The following is a 24,100-nucleotide window of genomic DNA, read 5'->3' as shown; positions in this document are numbered from 1 at the left end:
GACACAATGGATAAGAATCCGCCTGCCAGTGTAGGGAGACACAGGTTCGGTCCCTGATCCAGGAAGATCCCAGATGCCTTGGAGCAACTCAGCCTGTATGCCACAACTTCTGAAGTCTATGTGCTGTAACATCTGACACCTGCGAGCATAGAGCCTGTGTTCTGCAGCAAGAGAAGCCACTGTGATGAGAAGCCCTTGCACATCAATGAAGAGTAGCCCCTGCTCACTGCAACTGGAGAAAGCCCGTGCACAACAATGAAGACCCAGCACAGCCATAAATAAATAAAGAATGAAATAAAACCATTGGCAGCAGCATGGATGGACCTGGAGATAATCACATTAAGTGAAGTAAGCCGGAAAGAAAAAGACAAATAACATTATATTACTTATATATGGAATCTTAAAAAAAAATTTTTTTAATGAACTTATGTATCAAACAGAAGTAGAAGCACAGATATAGGTAACAAATTTACAGTTACCAAAGGGGAAAGTGGGTGCAGGATAAATTAGGAGTTTGGGATTGACATATATACACTACTATATATTAATATAAAAAAGATAACCAACAAGGACGTGCTGTATAGCACAGAGAACTATACTAAGTATTTTGTAATAACCTATGAGGGAGAAGATTCTGAAAAACAGTCTATGTGTGTGTGATGTGTGTGCATGCACTAAGTCACTTCACTTGTGTCTGACTCTGTGACCCCATGGACTGCAGCCCGCCAGGCACTATGGGCTTCTCCAGGCAAGAATACTGGGTGTGTGTGTGTGTAAATTGAATCACTTTACCACTAGTGCCACCTGGGAAGCTGGGAGGCCAGGAAGCGTGTGTGTGTGTGTGTGTGTGTGTGTGTAAATTGAATCACTTTACCACTAGTGCCACCTGGGAAGCTGGGAGGCCAGGAAGCCCGTGTGTGTGTGTGTGTGTGTGTGTGTGTGTGTGTGTGTGTAAATTGAATCACTTTGTACTGCACCTGAAACAGTTGAAATCAACTGTATGTCAATAAAAAATTTTAAAAAGAAATTACTTAACCTCTCTGTGCCTCAGTTTTTTCATCTATAAAATGAGAACTGGAATTAGTATAGGTTATGAAAATTGTTAGGGCTTCCCAGGTAGTGCTAGTGGTAAAGAACCCACCTGCCAGTGCAGGAGATGTAAGAGACGTGGGTTCGATCCCTGGGTCAGGAAGATCCCCTGAAGGAGGTCACAGAAATCCACTCCAGTATTCTTGCCTAGAGAATCCCATGGACAGAGGAGCCTGATGGGATACAGTCCATGGGGTCATAAAGAGTCAGACAGGACTGAAGCAACTTAGCACACGTGAAAATTAAATGAGTAGATACATTATATTGAAAACACACCACTAACATATAGTGCTGCTGCTGCTACTGAGTCATTTCAGTCGTGCACATTTCTGACTCTGTGCAACCCCATAGACAGCAGCCCACCAGGCTTCCCCCTCTCGAGGATTCTCCAGGCAAGAGCACTGGAGTTGGTTGCCATTTCCTTCTCTAATGTGTGAAAGTGAAGTCGCTCAGTTGTGTCCGACTCTTCGCAACCCCATGGACTGCAGCCTACCAGGCTCCTCTGTCCATGAGATTTTTCAGGCGAGAGTACTGGAGTGGGGTGCCATTGCCTTCTCCGAGCACATAGTGAGTAACAGTAAATATTTGCTGCTGCTCTTGTTGTTATTGGTTAGATTAACAACTGAATGTTGAAGTTTTTAATCTGCATTTCTTGGGTGTTTTCCTCAATTGATTTTTCATCCCAGGAGATAAGATATTTTCTGTTGCTTACAATTTTACAGCTTGAGTGTGACAGTCTTCTACATACTCAATGTTTCATTTCAAAGCTGCTTCACACTGTAAAACTTAATGTTCAGTCATGTATGATACCAATGAAATAAATCAACTGAAGTGACGGTTGAACAGATACATTATAGTCACATATAAGCTTGCTAGGATGCTGACAGTGGCTAGTATGTCATAATTTGCTCTTCTTTCTGAAACATTAGAAATTTGAAAAAAATGTGTCTTTGCATTGGAGCAATGAGATATTTCAGATAAGGTTTTAACATAAATTGTGACATGTTCTCCTACCTTCAAACTTATGTCAGCTATGCTTTTCTTTTTAACCTTATATAGCTTGTAACATTTGCATTCTGTCCTACGCCATTGATTGTCTCTCTGTCTTGAGTTTATTGTAAAAGTTTTCATTATTATGACTTATTATTGTTTAAGATGGCACTAAGTAATGTGTTACATTTCCTGCTCTGTGAGTCCAGTAGCCCGTTGACATAGTCAAAAGATACTGAGTGCTTGCTGTGTTGCAGACATCTGGGCACTGTGAACACAAGGGAACAAAACGGACAAAATCTTTGCACAGTGCATACATTCTAGTGTATATTAACAATGAACAAATAAATATATACACAGTACCTAATATATAAAAAGAGAATGAGGTGTTAAGGAAGTGCAATGGAGGGTGAGATTTAAAATAGGATCGTCAGGGAAGCCCTCATGAAGAGTGATTTTTTTTTTTTTTTTTTTTTTTTACCAAAGACCCAAAAAAAGAAAGCAAATTCTCAAGTGTCTAAGGAAGCAGATTGTAGACAGCAGGGCAGCAAGTACAGAGGCTCTGGGGCAGGAGAAAACCTGGTATGTTGGAGACACAGCAAGGAGTCCAGTGTGTTTAGAGCAGATGGCACAAGTGGAGGTGAAATCAGGTGAGTAGCAGGGTACCCTGACTATGCGTGTAGTTTAGTACTTTTCAGTACTATTAGACTTATCACCTGTTAATTTAGCAGTTATATGGCTTTGTCTAAAGCACTTAACTTTTTTGACATCTAGTGTCTCATTTGGAAGGGGAAGTTTTTTTAATCTCTTTATTTTAAGCTTTAAATTTAAGTAATTAGATTTAACCCATATGCTTAGTTTAGTTTTTTTTTCTTTTGGCTGTGCTGAGTGCCTTGTGGGATCTTAGTTCTGTGACCAGGGATTGAACCCCAGCTCTCAGCAGTGAAAGCATGGAGTCCTAACCACTGGACTGCTGGGGAATTCCCATATATACTTAGTTTAGATCAGTTGTTAAAATGTAATTGTGCTCCAAATTTATACATAAAAAATAGTCCATTTTAATTTAGCTACTTCTTTTTGATTAAAGCCCCTAAACAAAGGTTGATGTATGTTGTGCACATCTGTGTCCTGTATTTGCCTATAACATAGGCTATGTGTATGTGATAATGTGCCTTATAGCTTCTTATAAATTAATGACTGTCACTTTTTGTTAATGTTGAGAACTGCTGACTATGTAGTCTCTCACATCAGAGCTCTGCAGTTCTTCTCATGGATAACAGTATGAAAGCAGAGAGATAATCTACTTTTTAAATTCTTTTTTTTTTTTTTTTTTTCCAAGAAAACGAAAAATGATGTAATTCATCCAAGAATGAAATTCTACATACTAGTTTTTCTAAGCTACATTTTTGGGAATAAAAGTCCCTGACTCAGAGGGAGTTTGGAAAAGGCATACAGACAGAAGAAGTCGCAGTGTCAAATATTTTAGCCATTAAAGCATAAATCAGCTGCAGTTCTTCAGTGAGGTAGTGTCTCAGAGAGGAAAAGAGACCTTTTTAATAATGTTTTTTTCAATTGGCATGTTTTTCTCATAGACACAAGGCTGATTTCCATCTCCACATTTCTAAAATAGATTATGTGACTGAGTCAGTCCATGTGAGATACTTTTATTTTCTTCTTTTTACCAAGTCTTTTCATCAAGTCTTCCCTCCTTTCCCCCCTCCCCCCCATCATAAATACCTGTATGTGACCAGTTGAGTTGATCAAGATGATAGAATAAAATCTTTTGGAAACACTTCGAAATCTCTATTCATTTCTCCAAATTGGAAGGGAATAGGTTAATAGTCATCATATGCAGATGACATGATGCTTTATATAGAAAACCCTAAAAACTCCACACAGAAACTTTTAGAACTGATAAATGAGTTCAGCAAGGTACAGGATGCAATATTAACATACAGAAATCTGTTCCATTTCTTTACACTAACAATGAAATAGCAGAAAGAACAAGTTGTTTTTAAAAAAAAATCCTGCTTAAAATTGCATCAAAAAAGATAAAATACCTCGGAGTAAACCTGACCAAAGAGGTGAAAGATTTGCATGCTGAGAACTGTAAAACATTGATAAAGGAAATTGAAGACAGTTCCAAGAAATAAAATGATATCCCACGCTCTTGGGTTGGAAGAATTAATATTGTTAAAATGGTCATACTACCCAAAGCAATCTACAAATTTTGATGCAATTCCTATCAAATTACCTATGACATTTTTAACAGAAGTAGAACACATACTAAAACTTATGTGGAACCAGAGAAGACCCAGAATTGCCAAGGCAATCCTGAGGAAAAAGAACAAAGCCGGAGGCATTAACCATGACCCCCCTCCCAACTTCAGTCAGTACTACAAAGGTACAGTAATAGTAGTTGTTTAACAGTAGTTAAAATAACATGGTATTGGCGTAAAATCAGACATATGGATCAGTGGAACAGAATAGAGAACCCAGAAATAAATGCGTACACCTGTGGTCAATTAATCTTTGACAAAGGAGGCAAGAATATACATTGGAGAAAAGACAGTCTTTTCAGGAAGTGGTGTTAGGAAAGCTGGACAGCCACATATAAATCAGTGAAGTTAAAACACTCCCTCACACCACACACAAAAATAACTCAAACTCAAAATGTCCTAAAGACTTAAATATTAGACATGACAACCATGAAACTCCTAGAAGAGTACATAGGCAAAACATTCTCTGATGTAAATCCTAGCGATATTCTCTTAGATCAGTCTCCCAATGCAAAAGAAATAAAAACAAAAGTAAACAAATGGGACTTAATCAAACTTAGAAAACTTGTACAGCTAAGGAGGCCGCAGACAAAAGACAACCTGTGGACTGACAGAAAATACTTGCAAATGATATGACCCATGGGGGCTTAATTTCCAAAATATATAAGCATGTCATACAGTATAATATCAACAAACAAACAACCCAGTCAAAGGGTGAATAGAAGACCTAAATAGACATTACTTCAAAGAAGACATACAGATGGCCAACAGGCACATTAAAAGATGCTCAACATTGCTGATTATTAGAGAAATGCAAATCAGAATTACAAAGAGGTATCATCTCACAGCAGTCAGAAGGGCCATTATCAAAAAGCCTACAAATAATAAATGCTGACAAGGGTTTGGAGAAAAGGGAACCCTCCTACACTATTGGTGGGAATATAAATTGGTACAGCCACAATGGAAACAGTATGGAGTTTCCTTAACAAAGAAAAAAAAAAACTAAAAATAGAATCAGCATATGATCCAGCGATCACACTCCTGGACATATATCTGAGGAAAATTATAATTCCAAAAGATACATGCAGGTACTTCCATGGCAGTCCGGTGGTTAAGACTGCACGCTTCCACTTAGTTCCATCCCTGGTTGAGGAACGAAGATCCCACAAGCTGTGTGGTGCAGCTAAAACATAAGCGTGCACTCACATACACACAAAAGATACATGCACCAGTGTTCATAGCAGCTCTGTTTACAGTAGTCAAGACATGGAAGCAACCTAAGTATTCATCAGCAGATGAGTGGATAAAGGAGATGTGGTGTATATACACACACACAATGGAATATCACTCAGCCATAAGAGAGAATGAAATGATGTCATTTGCAGCAACATGAGTGGAGCTAGAGATTATCATACTAAGTGAAGGAGTCAGACAGGGAAAGACAAATGTATGATGTCTCTTATATGTGGAACCTAAAAAAGATGATACAAATGAACTTGCGAAACAGAAATAAACTCAACAGACGTAAAAAATGTACTTACAGTTACTAAATGGGAAAGGGGAGGGAAGGGATAAATCAGGAGTTGGACTAACAGATGCACACTGCTGTATATAAAATAGATAACCAATAAGAACCTACTTACAGCACAGGGAGCTATATTCAATATCTTGTAATAACCTATAATAAAAAAGAATCTGAAGATGAATATATAAAATATATATAACTGAATATATTATTTGATTCACTTAAAAGTGAATCTTGCTGTTTTATGTTTATTCAAAATTACAGCAGTTACAATTTTTTAGTCATTAAATTATTTTGCCCTTAGTTTATGATCTTTATGATTGATACCTCAGGTATTTTGTTACCTAAAGTCTAGCAGTTTGCTAAATTGATTTTAATTATGTAGGTTTTATGCATTCAGTCAGTATTGGAAAGATGGGAGTAAAAATGAAAAATTCAGTATGTGAGCATTGTAAGACTGTTGTGGGTCAGGCTGCTTGGGTTTGAGCATTCACTGGCTGAATGGTTTTGAGCAAGTTACTTAAACTCTCTATGCCTGTGTTTCCTAGGGCTCTAGTTATTGTGCCCATGAATTCCACTGTTTCACCTTCATCCAGGGCCAGATGGTGGGAGGGTCAGGGAGAGGGTGAGAAAGCAGAAGTAGGGACTGGGCGGGTGTTGATGCCACCTTTCTGGAATCACAGTCTGTGAGAGGTGCGTGGCTCTTGGAGGCTTCCCTTGCTGCTCCTGCTGACACCACCACAGGGTTTCCTGGGGGTTGGGGTGTAAAAGAACAAAAATAAATAAATAAAGGGATGGGGATTCCTATACTCTTTGAGGATAAGCTATTCGCATACCTGGTCCTTGAACCAGAGAGAGAGTGCTTTTCCCAGAGTTCTGACTATGCCATAGCACTCCGTTTTGGAGATCTGGCTGTGTTAAGTTCAAGCTGGAGGGACCAAAAGGAGGGAGGAGGGGCATGGAAGGTAAACTCCCTGCCAGTTCAGAAATACCTTGAATTCTGATGTTCTCTGATTTATCTTAGACTCTTTACAGAGATCTCAGATAGGTGCTCCATGCATTCTGTTCTGGTTTTATGATTTCATTCAGAGCGTGGGACAGGATGCCATGCTATGCTAAGTCACTTCAGTCGTGTCCAACTCTGTGCGGCCCTGTGGACTGTAGCCCACCAGGCTCCTCTATCCATGGGATTCTCCAGGCAAGAATACTGGAGTGGGTTTCCATTTCCTTCTCCAGGGGATCTTCCCAACCCAGGGATCGACAATGAAGTCTCTTCTTCATTGACAGTGGGTTCTTTACCACTAGTGCCACCGGGGAAGCCAGGACAGGGTAAGGCATATCTTTTCCCATCTTACCAGAACCAGACTATAAATTTCCTTTTAAAAGAGCACTTGCGATATTGCCATCATCCCTTGTACTTTTTAACCCAAGACTATTCCCGTACTAAGATACAATTTGAATAATATTACTACTTTGCAAAAAAAAAAAAAAAAGCTTTTTAGCTCTCCATTGTCTCTGGGGTTCAGTACAGACTCTTTTCAGTATTCAAGTTTCATAGCTGCATATACCTCATATTCTTGCCAGATGAGGAATACTTGCTGATGTATTGTTATTCTATTCCACACCTATAGCTTTTGTTAAATTCTCCCTGCCGAAAATAGTTTTCCAGCCTTTCCCATACGGCTTCTTCAAGTTCTATACCTATTTTAAAGCTCAAATGTACTGTCTTAAAATTTTAGTTTTCAGCCCTCTTATGTGCTTCCCATAAAAAGAGTTTGTGATCTCTTCAGGCCTTGAATAGCTGTTGTTTTTCTTTGTACCTTTTCAGTATATACACACACACATGTTTTGTTTTAGGATTATTTTTTATGTCTAGAGATACAGTGTCTAGCACAGACTTTGATGCCTCAGATTCACTAGATTCAGGTAACATTTACCTGAATGTTAACCTGACATTTACGTTTCCTTATCGTGTTCTTTTTCACCTACTCCCCTTTAACAACTCTTTGAGACCTTTATTCTAAATCTCATTCATATGAGGACACTGAGGATAAGTCAAGTTATATTATCGTAACTGTTCTGTAATGCTATGAGTTTCTTGAGTGGAATTTTAGTATTCAATTTTCTACCACATAATGTCTATCATATAGTAGCTACTCAGTAAACACAGCAATATCCCTAACTCTTCTCTTCTTTCTGCAGTACCTTGGGCATGTAGAAGTTGATGAATCAAGAGGAATGCACATCTGTGAAGATGCTGTAAAAAGACTGAAAGCTGTATGTATTTGATGGTTGCCAGTGTTGATCTATATGCTATAAACACTTTCTCAAAAGATTTTGTTCAGTAGATTACACTGATCCACTGTCCAGTAAGAACAGTGTTTCTTTTAAGGCAAAAGATGTGCACTCGTTAATACAGAGCATTTCATGTTGTCCATCCAAAGATGTAAGTTTTAATGACCAGCTGCTTCAGCGTAGGCCAGACATTATCTAAAAGATAGTTTTAATTCAGAACCCATGTTAAACTAGTGGTATGAACTCTTATAGATGAATAATATTCTAAAACCAGGGTAAAACTATTTCAGTCACTTAACCTAACTGTGATAACTGGGTTATAAATTAGTAATTTAAATCTGTAGGAAACAGCTTTCCAGGGAAAAAAAGTATAAAATAGAGTTATCTGTTAGTGGCCGGTGAGGTTTATTTTGGGGATACTTCCTATCATTACTGCTACTCCCCAGTTTCCTTCTTTGTACTCCTCTAACGTTAAGTATTTCCCTGCCTTTTGCACAAACTTGAAGTGGAGAGTCCTTTTCAAGGATCAATAATGTCTATTTTGCCTGTTACGCCATAAATATATCCCAGGCATATGCCTGTGTATTTAATAAAAGGAGTTCAGAGTTCACAAAGGTTCAGCTTAAGGTGTTAATTTCATGGTTTGGACAGGTTTGAAGAGTGTTTCTTAGATTCTGACAGCCCTTTTCACAACCTTCCCTTTTCTCCAATGTGTGGCCTTTCCTGCCTTTGCTGTGAAAGCTTTAAGCATTATTTCTGCATGCCCTTGCCCCAGACAGCATTAAATACTTGTTGCTTTGGGTTTGCTGGTATGCTAGGCTGCCACAAGTTTGGCTACTAATGAATGAGTGCTTTTTTTTCCCCCTCAATTTGCTTAATCAAAACTTTTCTGCTTTTTGGTATATTTTATATGACCTCTTATATATAATTCCTCAGTATAAAAGATATAAAATCGAGGAAGCAACCAATTTGTCGAAGTGGATTGTGTTTGCCAACAAATGTCTGAATCTGTTATAGAAAGGAAAGGAGAAGAAAAATAACTGATTATGGTATGCAAAAAACTTAAAAAAAAAAAAAGGACAACCCAGAACAATATACAGATACACATACATACCCTTTACCTCAGATTTTGGTTATTTAAATTCTTAAATGTTTGAATACCTTCTTAGTCTTATCTGTGCTCTTCATTTAATCATCATTAATGTTAAAGGAATTTCATAGTTGTGTAGACTTGCCATGTCCACCTAAATATGTTCCCGAGTTAAATGCAGCCACAGATAATACAGTTTTCCAAGAAACTTAAATTCAATCTCTTCTTTAACAAAATAATTCTAAGTTCACTAAGAGAATAAGATTAAGAACACTTAATAAAGCTTTTTAATTGAAGGATGATTGCTTTACAAAGTTGTGTTGGTTTCTGCTGTATAGGAATGTAAATCAGCCATAAATATATATATATCCCCTCCTCCTTGAACCCTCTAGGTTGTCACAGAGCACCAGGCTGAGCTCTCTGTGTCAGTTTCCCATTTGTTAATACCCAATGAAACTTCCCCTTCTACTAATACCCTTTCTAACACTGTATGGAAATGGTTGCAGAAAGTTGGAAGTCTTCAGATGTTGTTCATCCTCGGATCATATCATGTTAGTCTGCCAAAATACATGATTTTTGTCTTTTCATATTTTTACTACATAGAAATTTCTGGATACCTTTTTTCCTCCTTTGACCAAACATTTATCTAACAAACATCTGTAATCTACTGTGCCAGATGCTTATATTGTGCCAAAAGCTGTGTCTGGAGATGTGTTTATTTTCATAGATGATAAGTACTCCTCTTAGAGTTTCAAATAAATGGAAGCAAACATAAAAACGTACAAACCTACAAGCTAAAGAAATAGCATGTCTGGAATAAGTTTGAATGCCAAAAAGTTTTAAAATTTAAAGAATTATGTAGCTCAAATGTACCGGTTAAATAGGAAAACAAACATCTTAAACCTGTCACTCAAATGATTGTTGAACTAAAAATGTAATGTTCTAGTGCTTTTTAAATTTGTGGGAGATTGAAGAAGCAGGATAATTTGCAAGTACAGTTTTTTAATTTTCTTTCCAAGTGATTCATTAAAATTTAGGATTAACTTCAATGAGAAGTTATCAACATACTTAATATTCTCAAATCAAAAGATATTGTAATTAAACAACATATACTTCTCAGAGCATAGATATGTTTAATTTTTTTGCATTATATTCATAAAGTTAGGTACAGTATTTTCAATTCATTTACTTTGTGGCATAATTTACTTAGCCACTTAGGGGTGTAGATTGTATAAGATAAATGACAAAGACGACTGTTGTCCATTTTCAGTGCCTTTATGACATAGTTGCAGAGTGAGGAGTACCAGTTTTATAAAAAGTGTTTTGGGCCTTTGGTTATCTTGCTTGATACTGATGCAAGATGACCTTTTAAAATGTCTTTTCTTCCCATTGTCTCTATAAATGTCTTCCGCACTCTGTCTTGGTTTTAGTTTCATTACACTACCAGTTTCTAATATGTTGGTTTTTTATTCACTATTTGATATATTTGTTTTAATATATGTTCTTGTTTTAGCAGGTAAAAGAATCATAATTGTTTTTTAAATTAGTTTTATTCTCTAATCTAATAACTGTCTTTTGATGCATTTTGCACGTCATCTTTTTTCATTAACATCTGAGGTCTTTTATAAAAAGAAGGCAAACTCCATGTTTAACAGGAGCTTTTCTGGGAGCTAAATTAAATATTAATGAATCTTCTTCTGGTACCTTCCTGTCCCTAAAGAATGGTGAATCTTTTAACATGGCCTGCACCTTTTAAAAGCTGGTGGTTACCTAAAAGTCTAACAAAACTAGAGTCACCAAACTTGGCAGCAGAAATAAGTTTAGTCTTACTGTGTAACTACCCACTTTCCTTTTTATATTTCTAGCTTAAATTGAAAACATTTTGTGGAAATATTTGATGCTGTTTGTGATTTTTCAAAACCTAGAGAAAAAACAAACTATTTAGTGTTTGAGAATATTGAATGAATTTATAAATTATCTGTTGTTGTTCAGTCGCGTCCGACTCTTTGTGACCCTGTGGACTGCAGCATGCCAGGCACCTCTGTCTTCCACTATCTCCCGAGTTTGCTCAGATTCATGTCCATTGAGTTGGTGATGCTATCTAGCCATGCCATTGTCTTAGATAAATTACCTAAGAGAGTCAAATTTCTGTATAGTTGTCTTTTTCTAGGCATTTGTTCACTGTTAATAACAGTTTATAAAAGGCAAAGGCTTAAAGTATAGTTCAGCCAAAACTAAGAAATGTTAACATTAAGCTAGTTTGGGTGAATTAGAACTCATCTACTTTGCACAAATTCTTCAGACTTTACATGGCAGCCAGTTTTCAAAATTTGTATATGCTTAAAAATTTGTGTTGGGATCTCAGACACTTGTCTCTTTTTTGCCTACATACAGTTACAACGGTCACTGCAAATTTCTTTATTCTAAAATAGAATTTTAAAAGAAAATAGGACCATATTCCTCAGATTTCAGCTGTGGCTCACAGATTTGGTTTGGTTCTCAAATATATTAGTTTTTTCAACTCCAATGAAAGCATCGGCCTTGTGTTCTTTATAGATGATTTATTCCGTGTTTGAAATCGAAAATATCTGTTAATTCCCTATGATTGCTGTGGAATTGATCAGCACATACATACATATAAATCAGTCCTAATGCATTAGTAAGAATTCTCTAAGTGACATCTTTAACTAAATAAGCAAAAGTCTGACAAGGATCCTCACTGCACACTTATAATTTAAGTGTAGCATTTTTTAATGTTACTATGTGATCATTTGAGTGTGGACTGGTTTTTTAATTGGTGACTTCCACATATTTGACCACTGGTTTTAAATTGAAAAATGTATATCTACCAATATATTTACCACTTACTATTATGAAAATTTAAATGCAAATCTCACCAAATCAGTATATCATAATCTTTTTTCTCTGCTGCCAAATTTGAATAATCTGTTTTAAATGTCAAAAGAGAATGCTAAAGTAACTAGTTGCTCTGCATGAATACAGGTTCTGATCTCTTCTCTTTCTGTGGATTCTTAGGCCGTACAGTATGTTTCCCTGCATTTTCATGCACCCTTCCTTTTTCCCTGTCACTCCTGGTATGGATAACTCTTTAAAACTCTCACTTCCTCCCCTTCTCCTACTTTGCCCTTCACCTACCCTCTGTGTGTGCTTATTGCTGTGAAACCCTGGGACATTTAGCCCATACAATAATAGCGCTCGACTTGTCCCCCTGTTCCTCCAGGAAAGGAAGTTCTTCAAAGGCTTCTTTGGAAAAGTAAGTTTGATGCCACATTCGTGCCTTGCTTTATAAGGAGTTACACCCCTAGTATAGCATTGATGTATTTTTTAAAAAGAAGTACAGCTTTGGTTTCTTTATAATACAGGAATTGATTTGATGGAGTATGGAAATTAATGAATCTGAAAGCTGCTATCTATGATATTACCTGTGTGTTTGTTGATACTAAAACTGATAATTCCTAGGAAAGTCCAATAAATAAATCAAGTAGGTTAAAAAAGAATTGCTTCCTCAAAACTAGGTGTTAAATTTAATTTGATTTAGCAAAATTGTTCATATTAGAATATTTTTGAACAAGTAGGCTTTACTTAGTGCTCAATATTGACAGAGAAGTAGGAAGAAATACTAAATTCAAGTGAAAATTAAAATGTATCCCAAATTTTACATTCATTGCTATTGCTTTTTCTCAATTTAAGTTAAATTTCAGGTGAAGTAAGTAAAGTGAACTTATCTTTGGGGATCCTGTAGTTTTCAACCTGGGATGGTAACTTAAGAAAAACTGTCTTAATTAGTAGTCTATCAAATGAATGTCATGTGTGTAATGTTCTTTATGTAGGTGCTTTTTAAAGAATGATGTTCAGTGTTCAGATTTCCTTATGTAGGGTGACAGTACAAAAATAGATAAATACATTTCTAACATTTTTGTGTCTAAGCTTCTTGTTTAGTTTTGAGTAAGTGCCACAAAATAAGACTCAGACGGTATAAGAAAAAACTACTGTCATTTTTATAACTCAGTGTACATTACTAAAAGTTTATGTGTTTATGTGAATATAAAATATAAAAATCCCATCACAGTTAATTTTTCACTGGGTGGTTTTGTTACTTTAAAGAATTTTTTTTTTCTTTTTGGCCACACCACATGGCTTCCGCATCCTAGTTCCCTGACCAGGGATCAAACCTGTGCCCCCTACAGTGGAAGCCCAGAGTCTTAACTGCTGGCCTGCCAGGGAAGTCCCTAAGAAGACCAGTTTTTAAAAATGATTAGTTTCCGTTTCCTTCTCAGTTAAGTATTTCAGTTGTAGCTCTTTTTTTCCCCTCCACATGTTCTGGTTTAAATTGGGCTTCCCTGGTGGCTCAGATGGTAAAGAATCTGCCTCCAATGCAGGAGATCTGGGTTAGATCCCTGGGTCAGGCAGATCCCTGGAAAAGGGAATGGCTAACCACACCAGTATTCTTGCCTGGAGAATTCCATGGACAGAGGAGCCTGGCATGCTCCATGAGGTCACCAAAAGTTGGACACAACTGAGCAACTAACACTTCCACTTCACTTCTGGTTTAAGCTACCATTATACTAAATAAAGTAAACAAGTTTGAAGGATTTTAGATTGAATGGTTTATTCAGGACCTGCTATCAGTCTGAAATATAAACTCATTGCCTGGAGAATCCCATGGAAGGAGGAGCCTGGTAGGCTACAGTCCATGGGGTCGCAAAGAGTCGGACACGACTGAGCGACTCCACTTTCACTTTCAATGTATCCACACATGTCACAGTAAAACTTTTAGTAGGTATTTTGAGCCTGAGTCAGATGAACAGGTCCATAGAATGTGAGTCACATTAACAGGTCCATAGACTGTGGGATCTATATCTAGAAAGGATTAATCCTATAGACACTTGCATACTTATAAATAGGCATCCTGATTGTTAAGCGGATTTTTTGGTGGAGCATTTTTTCTTTTCCAAATGTAATTTCTCAAAGCAATTTCACATGAACCCAATTAAAGTATAATTTTAAGTATTTTCTAAGTGATCAGTTTTTAATGTATCTGCTTTGGTAAAGCAGTCTTATCTATGAATGCTAGGATGTAGAAAATATTAATATGGTTTATAAAAAAATATGTTAAAGTGTGTTTTTTTAAAAGGTTATAGCATCATGTTAACAAAAATAGCTATCATGTGAGAATCAGTTCGCAGGTGACAATATTCATTGCTGTGTATAATGAGGTCATTGTACATCTAATGTCACAACTGGGTCACACCATGCTTCTTAGCTATTTTCACTGCATTTTGCTACATCACAAATTTATATGGTATGAGAAAGAAAACTATGAATTATCTCACTTAACCCTTACAGTAAGCCTGAAATTATTATTTTCTCCTGTCTTACAGTGAGAAAACTGAAGTTTACAGAGGGTTAAGTGACCTGCCTGAATTCACAGATACAATAAGTGGTAGAGTCTAGGATTTGAACCCAGATAATCTGATTTCAAAGTCTACATTGTTAAATCACTTTGCTATACAATCACTCTATTTCCAAATTATTTACAAGCAAAGTGTAAGAGATTTAACCTTATAAAGATGTTAGTAAGTAAAGAGCTTCCTAAAACTCATTTTTGTTTTCTACCTTTCTTCTTTAAAGGTAGCAATTTAATTTTGGATTTTTGTCTCTGGTCAATTTACTTTATTATTAAAGCTTTAAAGAATCTTTTCCAGTGGTTCAAATAACATTTTATTTATCTAGAGATGTTTAAATCATACTAGTGAGATTTTCTTAAAAGATACTAATCTGTCCCATAATGTGAACAAATATGACACTTAGAATTCTTTTTTCTTTTTTAAAAAATTTACTTATTTTTTAATTGAAAGATAACTGCTTTACAGAATTTTGTTGTTTTCTGTCAAACTGACCCTTAGAATTATTGAGATATAATTGATATACACCAATGTATGTTTAAGGTGTACAGCATAATGATTCGAGTTCATATGTCATGAAATAATTACTAGGATAAGTTTAGTGATCCTCTCCATCTCATAGAGATATAATACAGAATTTTTACGTTATTGTGGGGAGAATTATTTTTATGGCCAGGCAGTTTATTCTTATGTACAGATTTTTTTGTTTGTTTTTTTAATTACAGTTAACTCATTCAAAGAGTTTGGAAACCAAGGTGGGGGAAAGCATCACCCATAATCTTTCCAGAAATTTACTTATAAATGAAAACTTTTCTTGAATTTGGAGCCTTTTATACTTTTCAAGTTGCCATCATTTAACTCACTTTCAACACTAATCTGCAAGAAGTCGTCTAGTGAAAGAGGTTTGGTTTGTTGAGTTTGCTCAGTCATTTGTGTTTTGATGAAAGCTAAAAATGAAGAATCTCATAGAACAGTATGTTAGGGAGTTTTTATCTAGTGCAGCTCCTCATAAATTTTGACACTTTCTTAGCCTTCATGTTATGCATGTTTTAATGGTCCAACAGTTATCAAGAGTTTCCACCAAACATATTTGCATAACAGTAGATGGGTGAAAGAATTATTAGCCCTGATGACCAGGAGAACTGCTGCTGCTTTTCCCTTAGTTGTCCTGGACCTGAATACTCTGTCCTGTTCCTGTCGGGGGCCTGACCTCCCTGTTCCTCCATCTAATGGAAGCAGTACTTTCAGAAGCTTTATTAATGAGGAACAGATAAACCTGGGTGTCTTACAGGTCTGTGTTATTAACCCATTGTAAGATTACATACATCTTAGAAGGGGGGAAAAAACCTACGACTCTGAAATATCTTTTTCTAAACTTAGCTATATTAAATTGCTCATTATTTTAAGAAAGCCAAGAATATTCTCAACTCTTTAGAAAGTACTATATACAGCTCCTAGTGTATTTGGCTGTACTCGACAAATGTTTTATTAATATTAGCAAGCAATTACATGGCCCTTAACATTTGAAAAGGATTTTAAATTTTAATGTATTTGAGGAAACTCATGAGCTAAGTAAATCTGTATTACCATTTTATGAGGAACTCGCTGAACATAAAGATATAAAATGTTTTTAGGCCACCCTGGTAGGTCTCTTTTTCAAGCCGTTGTATTAGAAAAACTCAGTTCAATCTGCCTCCTGTTAGTCTTTCTTCTGTGTCTCTCTTTACTGCTGACACAAAACACTTTACTTTTAGTCACCGAATGTATAGAGATTTTTTTTTCCCCTACACCAAGCAATTATCTGTGACACCAGCTGAGGCACTACAGTTTAACTCAGTTCTTACCCTGTCTACTTGGAGATAGTGTCAGACCGCACAGATTTAAGAATTCAATCTCATAAGACTGGTCCCACCTACTTCAGATGCCAATTGCAGGTAGTTGGTCCCCAGGTTACTCGTAATACCTTCTGTCTCTGACTACAAATTGGAGATTCCCATGACCTCCTCCTCAGGCTTCATTAATTTGCTAGAACAGCTCACAGAACTCAAGGAAACAGTTACATTTACCAGTTTATTAAAGGACATGATAAAGGATACCGATGAAGAGCCAAATGAAGACATACCTACAACAAAGTCTGGGAGTGCCCCAAGGGCAAGAGCTTCTGTCCCTGTGAAACTGGAGTATGTCACCTTCTCCATGTGCATGTGTTTGCCAACCTGGAAGCTCTCGGAACCTTGTACTATTAGGATTTTGTGGTGGCTTCCTCGTGTAGACATGATAGATTATTAATTCCAATTCCATCTCCTCTTCCTTTTTTAGAGGATGGAGGAATAAAGACTGAAAATCCTAGGCTTCTCATCATGGCTTGGTGGTTCTGGTGACAAGTTCTTATCCAGGAGCCCACCCAGGATTGTATCATTGAAGAAAAGATGCTCCTAGTGTTCTTATCACTTAGGAATTTACAAGGGTTTTAGGAGCCTTGTGTCAGGATGGGATCAGAGAACAAATATCAGGACAAGAGATGCTCTTTGTGTTCTTGCTTGGGGAATTTCAAGGATTTCAGGAGCTCTGTGCCAGGAACCAGGGGCAAATACCAGTGTATATTTTCTAGTATCTCACAGCCATCCACTTTATAGAGCTTTATACTTAGGGATGTGTTTTGACCTACTTTCTAACTTGCTACTCAAAACAGTTCAGTGAATTAGACATGATAGTTGATGAAACTACATTTTACAAATGAATAAACAAGCTCAAAGAGGTCACCCAGCTAGTAGTAAATGGTAGTGCCTACCCTGAAACCAAGGTTTTCTGAAACATAGTGCTGCATGCCTTCTCCTGCCCAGTGTTGGTCTCTGCTTTCCTCAAGAGGCTTTCATTACAGTGAATGGAAAAATGTCAGATGCAGGGGACACTAGACTGCTCAAGGGCCTGAATGCTTCCCACAAACATACATTGTATGGCCTGCTCACAGTTCATAAATTTAAATTAGTTGCCAGTATTTCAAACATTGAAAACATTCAGATTGAAACTATTGTATCTATTTTAGGAATGGCAGATCTGGCAAAACGGCTAACCTTGTATGCGGAGCTGAGTAGCCGTTATGCCCTTTGGTTGCCTGTTGCCACATCCCTGTAGCTCCCTGTTGTCCTCACCGTCTGCTTCACTCATTTTGTTACCTGCTTTTAACCCTGTGGGGATTTGAGTTTGTGAACTCCTCCCTGGGCTATTTAATTTGGGGGAGGGGGTTAACCACTTTTAACTGTATAAAAATCACCAAAACTGTTGTAATATCTGTTATAACAGATACTGTTAATGTACTGCCACGTATATATTTTTTCAAGTTTTTATGCTGTTACAGTTGTTAAATGGCATCATTAGAAATAGTTGTTTTAGAGAATACATAGTTGAAAAGTAGCACATGGTTATATTGGTTGCAACTAATTCTCAAGAGTAAAACATTTAAATGGTATTCGTGACCACGTTAAGTCAGTGCTCACATCTACATTCTATTTAGATTTCCTGTGTTTTCTCCTTAATGTCAGATTGTACTTAGACCACTCTGGGTCCTTTCCTCTACAAGTGAGGGAGTATCTGCTGCCTCTTTCCTTTTCTTCCTTTCTGCTTTTTAAATTCCCACGCCCTTTCTTCTATAAAATTTACCTTCTCTATATCTTATTAGATGCACCTTTTAGGGTTTGTTTTTGAAGTGTAATATAACAGATTTCTAAAGAAGGAAAAATAAAAAAGACAATCCCAGGAGTTATTAGAATATTTCCATTGATCCTTGGTTTCAGTATTTCCTGTAACATGATCAACATGTAACATGTCAAATGCCCTGGCCACTGATCTTTTCTAGACTAAAAAAAAAAAAAAACCAACTCATTAACCTTTGAAGTTGTTTTTTTTAATTTGTATTCATAAAGAGTCAGTGGTTCTCAAGCCTCAAGTCACAGTTAGTGTCTAAAACATACTAGGAACTGTACTAGGCTATCCAGATCAATGATGAGCAAGATGGTCTCCATTTATTTAGTCCAGTTTATTCTCACTTTCAGATGACTATTTGGCTATCCCTTCCTTTTCCTTAAATCTCCAGAATTTCTTACTCTGTTCTCTCTTTCAATTGGTGACCTTGCTTCCTACTTCACTGAACAAATAGAATCAGCTGGAAGAGAACTCTCAGACACAATACCGCATCTTCTTACCTACATGCATCTGTGCATATATATTCCATTTTCCCTCCTATTCAAGGGATAAGCTGTCTGTGTTCCTAGCTGAGGGCAGCTCCTCCACAAAATTCTTATTCCAGCCTTTACTTACTTCAGTATCGCTATCCCTCATCCTCCATAATCAGTTTTCTTTCTCTAGTGGATTGTCCACTAGCATGAAAAGAAACCTTCTTTTTAAACGGAGGTTTCTTCTTGGTGCCTTCAGTTTCTGCTCTCCTTTCCTCTCTTGAACACTCTATCAGACTTTTACCCTCATCACTTGTCCAGTCATCTGTATTATTATTCCAGTGGTTCTATTTACTCAACCTATCAACAGCATTTGACATAGCCCATCCCTCCCACTCCTTGAAAACACTATTTGTTTGGAGTTAAGGGGTCATGCTGTCTTCATTTTCCATTATATTGCTGCCTGCTTCTCAGTCTGTGGATTCTTCTCTACCTATGCTTGTCCCTTGGTGAGCTCATCCAGTGTCGTGGATTTAAATACCATTTCTATGCTTATGATTTTGAAGTTTCTATCCGGACATCTCCCATAAATTCCAGAGTGGTATTTCCATCTTAGAAACAGTATAGGATAGGGGTCAAGGACGGACTGGGGATCTGGATTCAGTTCGGTTCAGTTCAATACCTCAGTCATGTCCGACTCTTTGCGACCCCATGAATCACAGCACGCCAGGAGTCCATCGCCAACTCCCGGAGTCCACTCAAACTCATGTCCATCGAGTTGGTGATGCCGTCCAGCCATCTCATCCTCTGACGTCCCCTTCTCCTCCTGCCCCCAATCTCTCCCACCATCAGGGTCTCTTCCAGTGAGTCAGCTCTTCACATGAGGTGGCCAAAGTATTAGAGTTTCAGCTTTAGCATCAGTCCTTCCAATGAACACCCAGGACTGATCTCCTTTAGGATGGACTGGTTGGGTCTCCTTGCAGTCCAAGGGACTCTCAAGAGTCTTCTCCAACACCACAGTTCAAAAGCATCAATTCTTTGGCACTCAGCTTTCTTCACAGTCCAACTCTCACATCCATACATGACCACTGGAAAAACCATAGCCTTGACTAGACGGACCTTTGTTGGCAAAGTAATATCTCTGCTTTTTAATAGGCTGTCTAGGTGGTCATAACTTTCCTTCCAAGAAGTAAGCATCTTTTAATTTCATGGCTGCAATCACCATCTGCAGTGATTTTGGAGCCCAAAACAATAAAGTCTGTCACTGTTTCCACTGCTTCCCCATCTATTTCCCATGAAGTGATGGGACCAGATACCATGATCTTAGTTTTCTGAATCTTGAGCCTTAATCTAACTTTTTCACTCTCCTCTTTCACTTTCATCAAGAGGCTTTTTAGTTCCTCTTCACTTTCTGCCATAAGGGTGGTGTCATCTGCATATCTGAGGTTATTGATATTTCTCCTGGCAACCTTGATTCCAGCTTGTGCTTCCTCCAGCCCAGCGTTTCTCATGATGTACGCTGCATAGAAGTTAAATAAGCAGGGTGACAATATACAGCCTTCATGTACTCCTTTTCCTATTTGGAACCAGTCTGTTGTTCCATGTCCAGTTCTAACTGTTGCTTGCTGACCTGCATACAGATTTCTCAAGAGGCAGGTCAGGTGGTCTGGTATTCCCATCTCTTTCAGAATTTTCCACAGTTTCTTGTGATCCACACCGTCAAAGGCTTTGGCATAGTCAATAAAGCAGAAATAGATGTTTTTCTGGAACTCTCTTGCTTTTTCCATGATCCAGTGGATGTTGGCAATTTGATCTCTGGTTTCTCTGCCTTTTCTAAAGCCAGCTTGAACATCAGGGAGTTCATGGTTCACGTATTGCTGAAGCCTGGCTTAGAGAATTTTGAGCATTACTTTACTAGCATGTGAGATGAATGCAATTGTGCAGTAGTTTGAGCATTCTTTGGCATTGCCTTTCTTTGGGATTGGAATGAAAACTGACCTTTTCCAGTCCTGTGGCCACTGCTGAGTTTTCCAAATTTGCTGGCATATTGAGTGCAGCACTTTCACAGCATCATCTTTCAGAATTTGAAATAGCTCAACTGGAATGCCATCACCTCCACTAGCTTTGTTCGTAGTGATGCTTTCTAAGGCCCACTTGACTTCACATTCCAGGATGTCTGGCTCTAGGTGAGTGATCACACCATCGTGATTATCTGGGTCGTGAAGATCTTTTCTGTACAGTTCTTCTGTGTATTCTTGCCACCTCTTCTTAATATCTTCTGCTTCTGTTAGGTCCATACCATTTCTGTCCTTTATCGAGCCCATCTTTGCATGAAATGTTCCCTTGGTATCTCTCATTTTGTTGAAGAGATCTCTAGTCTTTCCTATTCTGTTGTTTTCCTCTATTTCTTTGCATTGATCACTGAGGAAGGCTTTCTTGTCTCTCCTGGCTATTCTTTAGAACTCTGCATTCAGATGCTTATATCTTTCCTTTTCTCCTTTGCTTTTCACTTCTCTTCTTTTCATAGCTATTTGTAAGGCCTCCCCAGACAGCCATTTTGCTTTTTTACATTCCTTTTCCATGGGGATGGTCTTGATCCCTGTCTCCTGTACAGTGTCATGAACCTCCGTCCATAGTTCATCAGGCACTCTGTCTATCAGATCTAGTCCCTTAAATCTATTTCTCACTTCCACTGTATAATCATAAGGGATTTTATTTAGGTTACACCTTAATGGTCTAGTGTTTTTCCCTACTTTCTTCAATGTAAGTCTGAATTTGGCACTAAGGAGTTCATGATCTGAGCTACAGACAGCTCCTGGTCTTGTTTTTGCTGACTGTATAGAGCTTCTCCATCTTTGGCTACAAAGAATATAATCAATCTGATTTCGGTGTTGGCCATCTGGTGATGTACATGTGTTTATTTAATCCTGGCTCAGCTGCTTATTAGTTTTGTGACCTTGGGAGATGTTTTTAACCATTTTGTACCTCAGCTTCCCCATCTATTACCAAAAAAATAAAGGGATAATACTAATTCCAACTTCATGTGATTGTTCTGAAGATTAACTTAGGAAATGCAAGCAAAGGGTACAGAATAGCTTGCTGTATGAACAAGTGTCAGTATCATTAGCATCAAACATTTCACCCTAAGGCATTTCACATTAATGTGTCACAAACCAAATTCTAAAACTCTCCCCCAGACTACTCTTCCCTAGTCTTTCCCATCCCAGTGCCTGTGCTTTAGCCACAAATCCTGGATCTGATCTTGACTTCTTTCTCTTTTGCCTGATATCATCCTGTCAGCAGTTCCTGTCTGACTACCTCCACCACTACCCTGGTCCATGCCAGCTCCTCTAGTCACCTGAATCATTGCATTAATGTTCTACTCAGTCTGCTTTCATCATTATCCCTCTATCATCTGTTCTCAAGATATCAGTCTGAGTGATCTTTTTAAGATAGATCTGATTGTTTCCCTACGGTGCTTGGTCCTCCAGTAGCTTCCTGACCTACCCAGAGTAAAAACCTAAGTCTTCTGGGCCTAGTGGGCCATTGTACATGAATCCCCTCTGTCCCTTTTCCTGTCTTCTTCTATTCTTGCTTCCTATATTTCAGCCATACTAGCCTCCCTGCTCTTCCTTGAGCATACCAGGTATACTTCCACTTCAGGACCTTTGCACTTGCTGTAACCTCTAATCTGGAACACTCATCATCCAGATATGTGTGTGGCTCTCTTCCTCATCTCTTCCCATTCTTTGCTTAAAAGCCCCATTTTCATTGAGGCAGTCACTGAGAGAACCTTATTTTAAATTTCAAATACCACCTTCTTCCATATATAAACATTCACTGTCCCCCTTCCTAGTTTTATTTTCCTCTGATAGAAGTTATCACCATCTGTTGTAGCATCAGTTCAGCTCAGTCGCTCAGTCGTGCCGACTCTTTGCGACCCCATAGACTACAGCACACCAGCCTTCCCTGTCCATCACCAGCTCCCAGAGCTTACTCAGACTCATGCATTTTACTAATTTGGTTTTTTAGTCCTTCCTCACTAAAACATAAGCTTTCTGTGGACAGACCTCTTTTGTTCACTGCTGAATCTTTAATGCCTAGAATAGTATGTGGTCCATAATGGCTACTCCAAAATGTCTGACTTAGTGAATGAAAGATGCACTGCTTGCAAGTTCACCTGTAGTAAAACCAGACAGGTTAAAAAAAAAGTTAGCGAACTGTGTAACAATAACAAGTACTGCTGGAGCAGAGAGGGAGAATGAATGCAAGCGATTGTGTTTAAGGCTTCTGAGAGGAGATGATACTTAAGGTTGAGACTGAAGACTATGAGTTCCAGTTAAACTAAGAGGAGAAAGGCATAGAAGGAGCAGCATTAACAGAGCCACTGGGCTGAAGAGAACCTGCTCCAAATCATTCATTCATTCACCCTAGGTATATACGAAAGGAGACAGAAGGTAAGACCTAAGTTTATGGTAAAGACGACCACGGTGGTGGGGGGTCTTTCACTGTGAGAAGAGGTGTAATGAATTTGGTTTCAGACAGGTTGAATTTTAGGTCCCTGTGGAATTTCCACTTTTTCTATTATATATGTTTGAAATATGAACTTAATATTAGAATAATTTCTGTTCTAGGTTCCTTCTTCCCCTCAAAAAATGATTCGGCATACTGGAAGAGCTCAGTTGCCTCAAAAAATCTCAGTTTTGTTGTTTGGTTCATGACATGTTATCATCCTTATTTTTTCCTGAAAGCCTTTAAAGGCCCTTCTCACTTAGGAAAGTACAAGATAAAAGTTACTGTATTTTTAATAAAGCAGCCATTGGAGATACTACCAGTCTCAAATTCTATAGAAAGTTGTGTTTTTCTTTACTGCTCTTTCCTTTGAAGATACATACTGTATCTTGGAATTTTAAGACAAAATTTGTTCATTACACAGTCTGTTCAGAAATTAAAATGTCATTAATAGATTTGAAGGCCCTTCTCAGATTGTTTCTAAAAAGAAGTCGTCTTGTTCACTCATTACAAGGCACTCTGTGCCATGGTTGGCTGGTAATATGTTATTACACCATAATGACTGGGTTATCTCTGTGTGTAGGTGTGGCAGAAAGACTGACCAGAGATTCTTTACATACTGGGTACCCTTGAAGACCTCTTTGGTGTGTAGCAGAAAGAGCTCTGCACAGTAGAATGGCAAATCACTGTTGCTCAGAAAGAGTGACTTGCTCTAATCTTCC

The 24,100-nt window shown here is 37.8% G+C and overlaps 1 protein-coding gene across 4 annotated transcripts in view; it reads left to right on the top strand.

Moving 5' to 3' along the window:
• Positions 1-24,100, top strand: part of NUMB (NUMB endocytic adaptor protein) — a 158,824-nt gene that overhangs the window by 111,399 nt on the left and 23,325 nt on the right. For 2 of the 4 annotated variants that reach the window (XM_052646236.1, XM_052646235.1), the window contains exons 4-5: positions 8,086-8,160; positions 12,510-12,542. In XM_052646236.1, coding sequence (XP_052502196.1) covers positions 8,086-8,160; positions 12,510-12,542 — 108 coding nt within the window. The remainder of the gene's footprint in view (positions 1-8,085; positions 8,161-12,509; positions 12,543-24,100) is intronic. The other 2 variants (XM_052646238.1, XM_052646237.1) reach the window with 1 other exon arrangement.

The sequence above is a fragment of the Budorcas taxicolor genome, chromosome 10 (genome assembly GCF_023091745.1).
Source record: "Budorcas taxicolor isolate Tak-1 chromosome 10, Takin1.1, whole genome shotgun sequence".
NCBI lineage: Eukaryota > Metazoa > Chordata > Mammalia > Artiodactyla > Bovidae > Budorcas > Budorcas taxicolor.
This window is presented reverse-complemented; position numbering and strand designations above follow the sequence as displayed.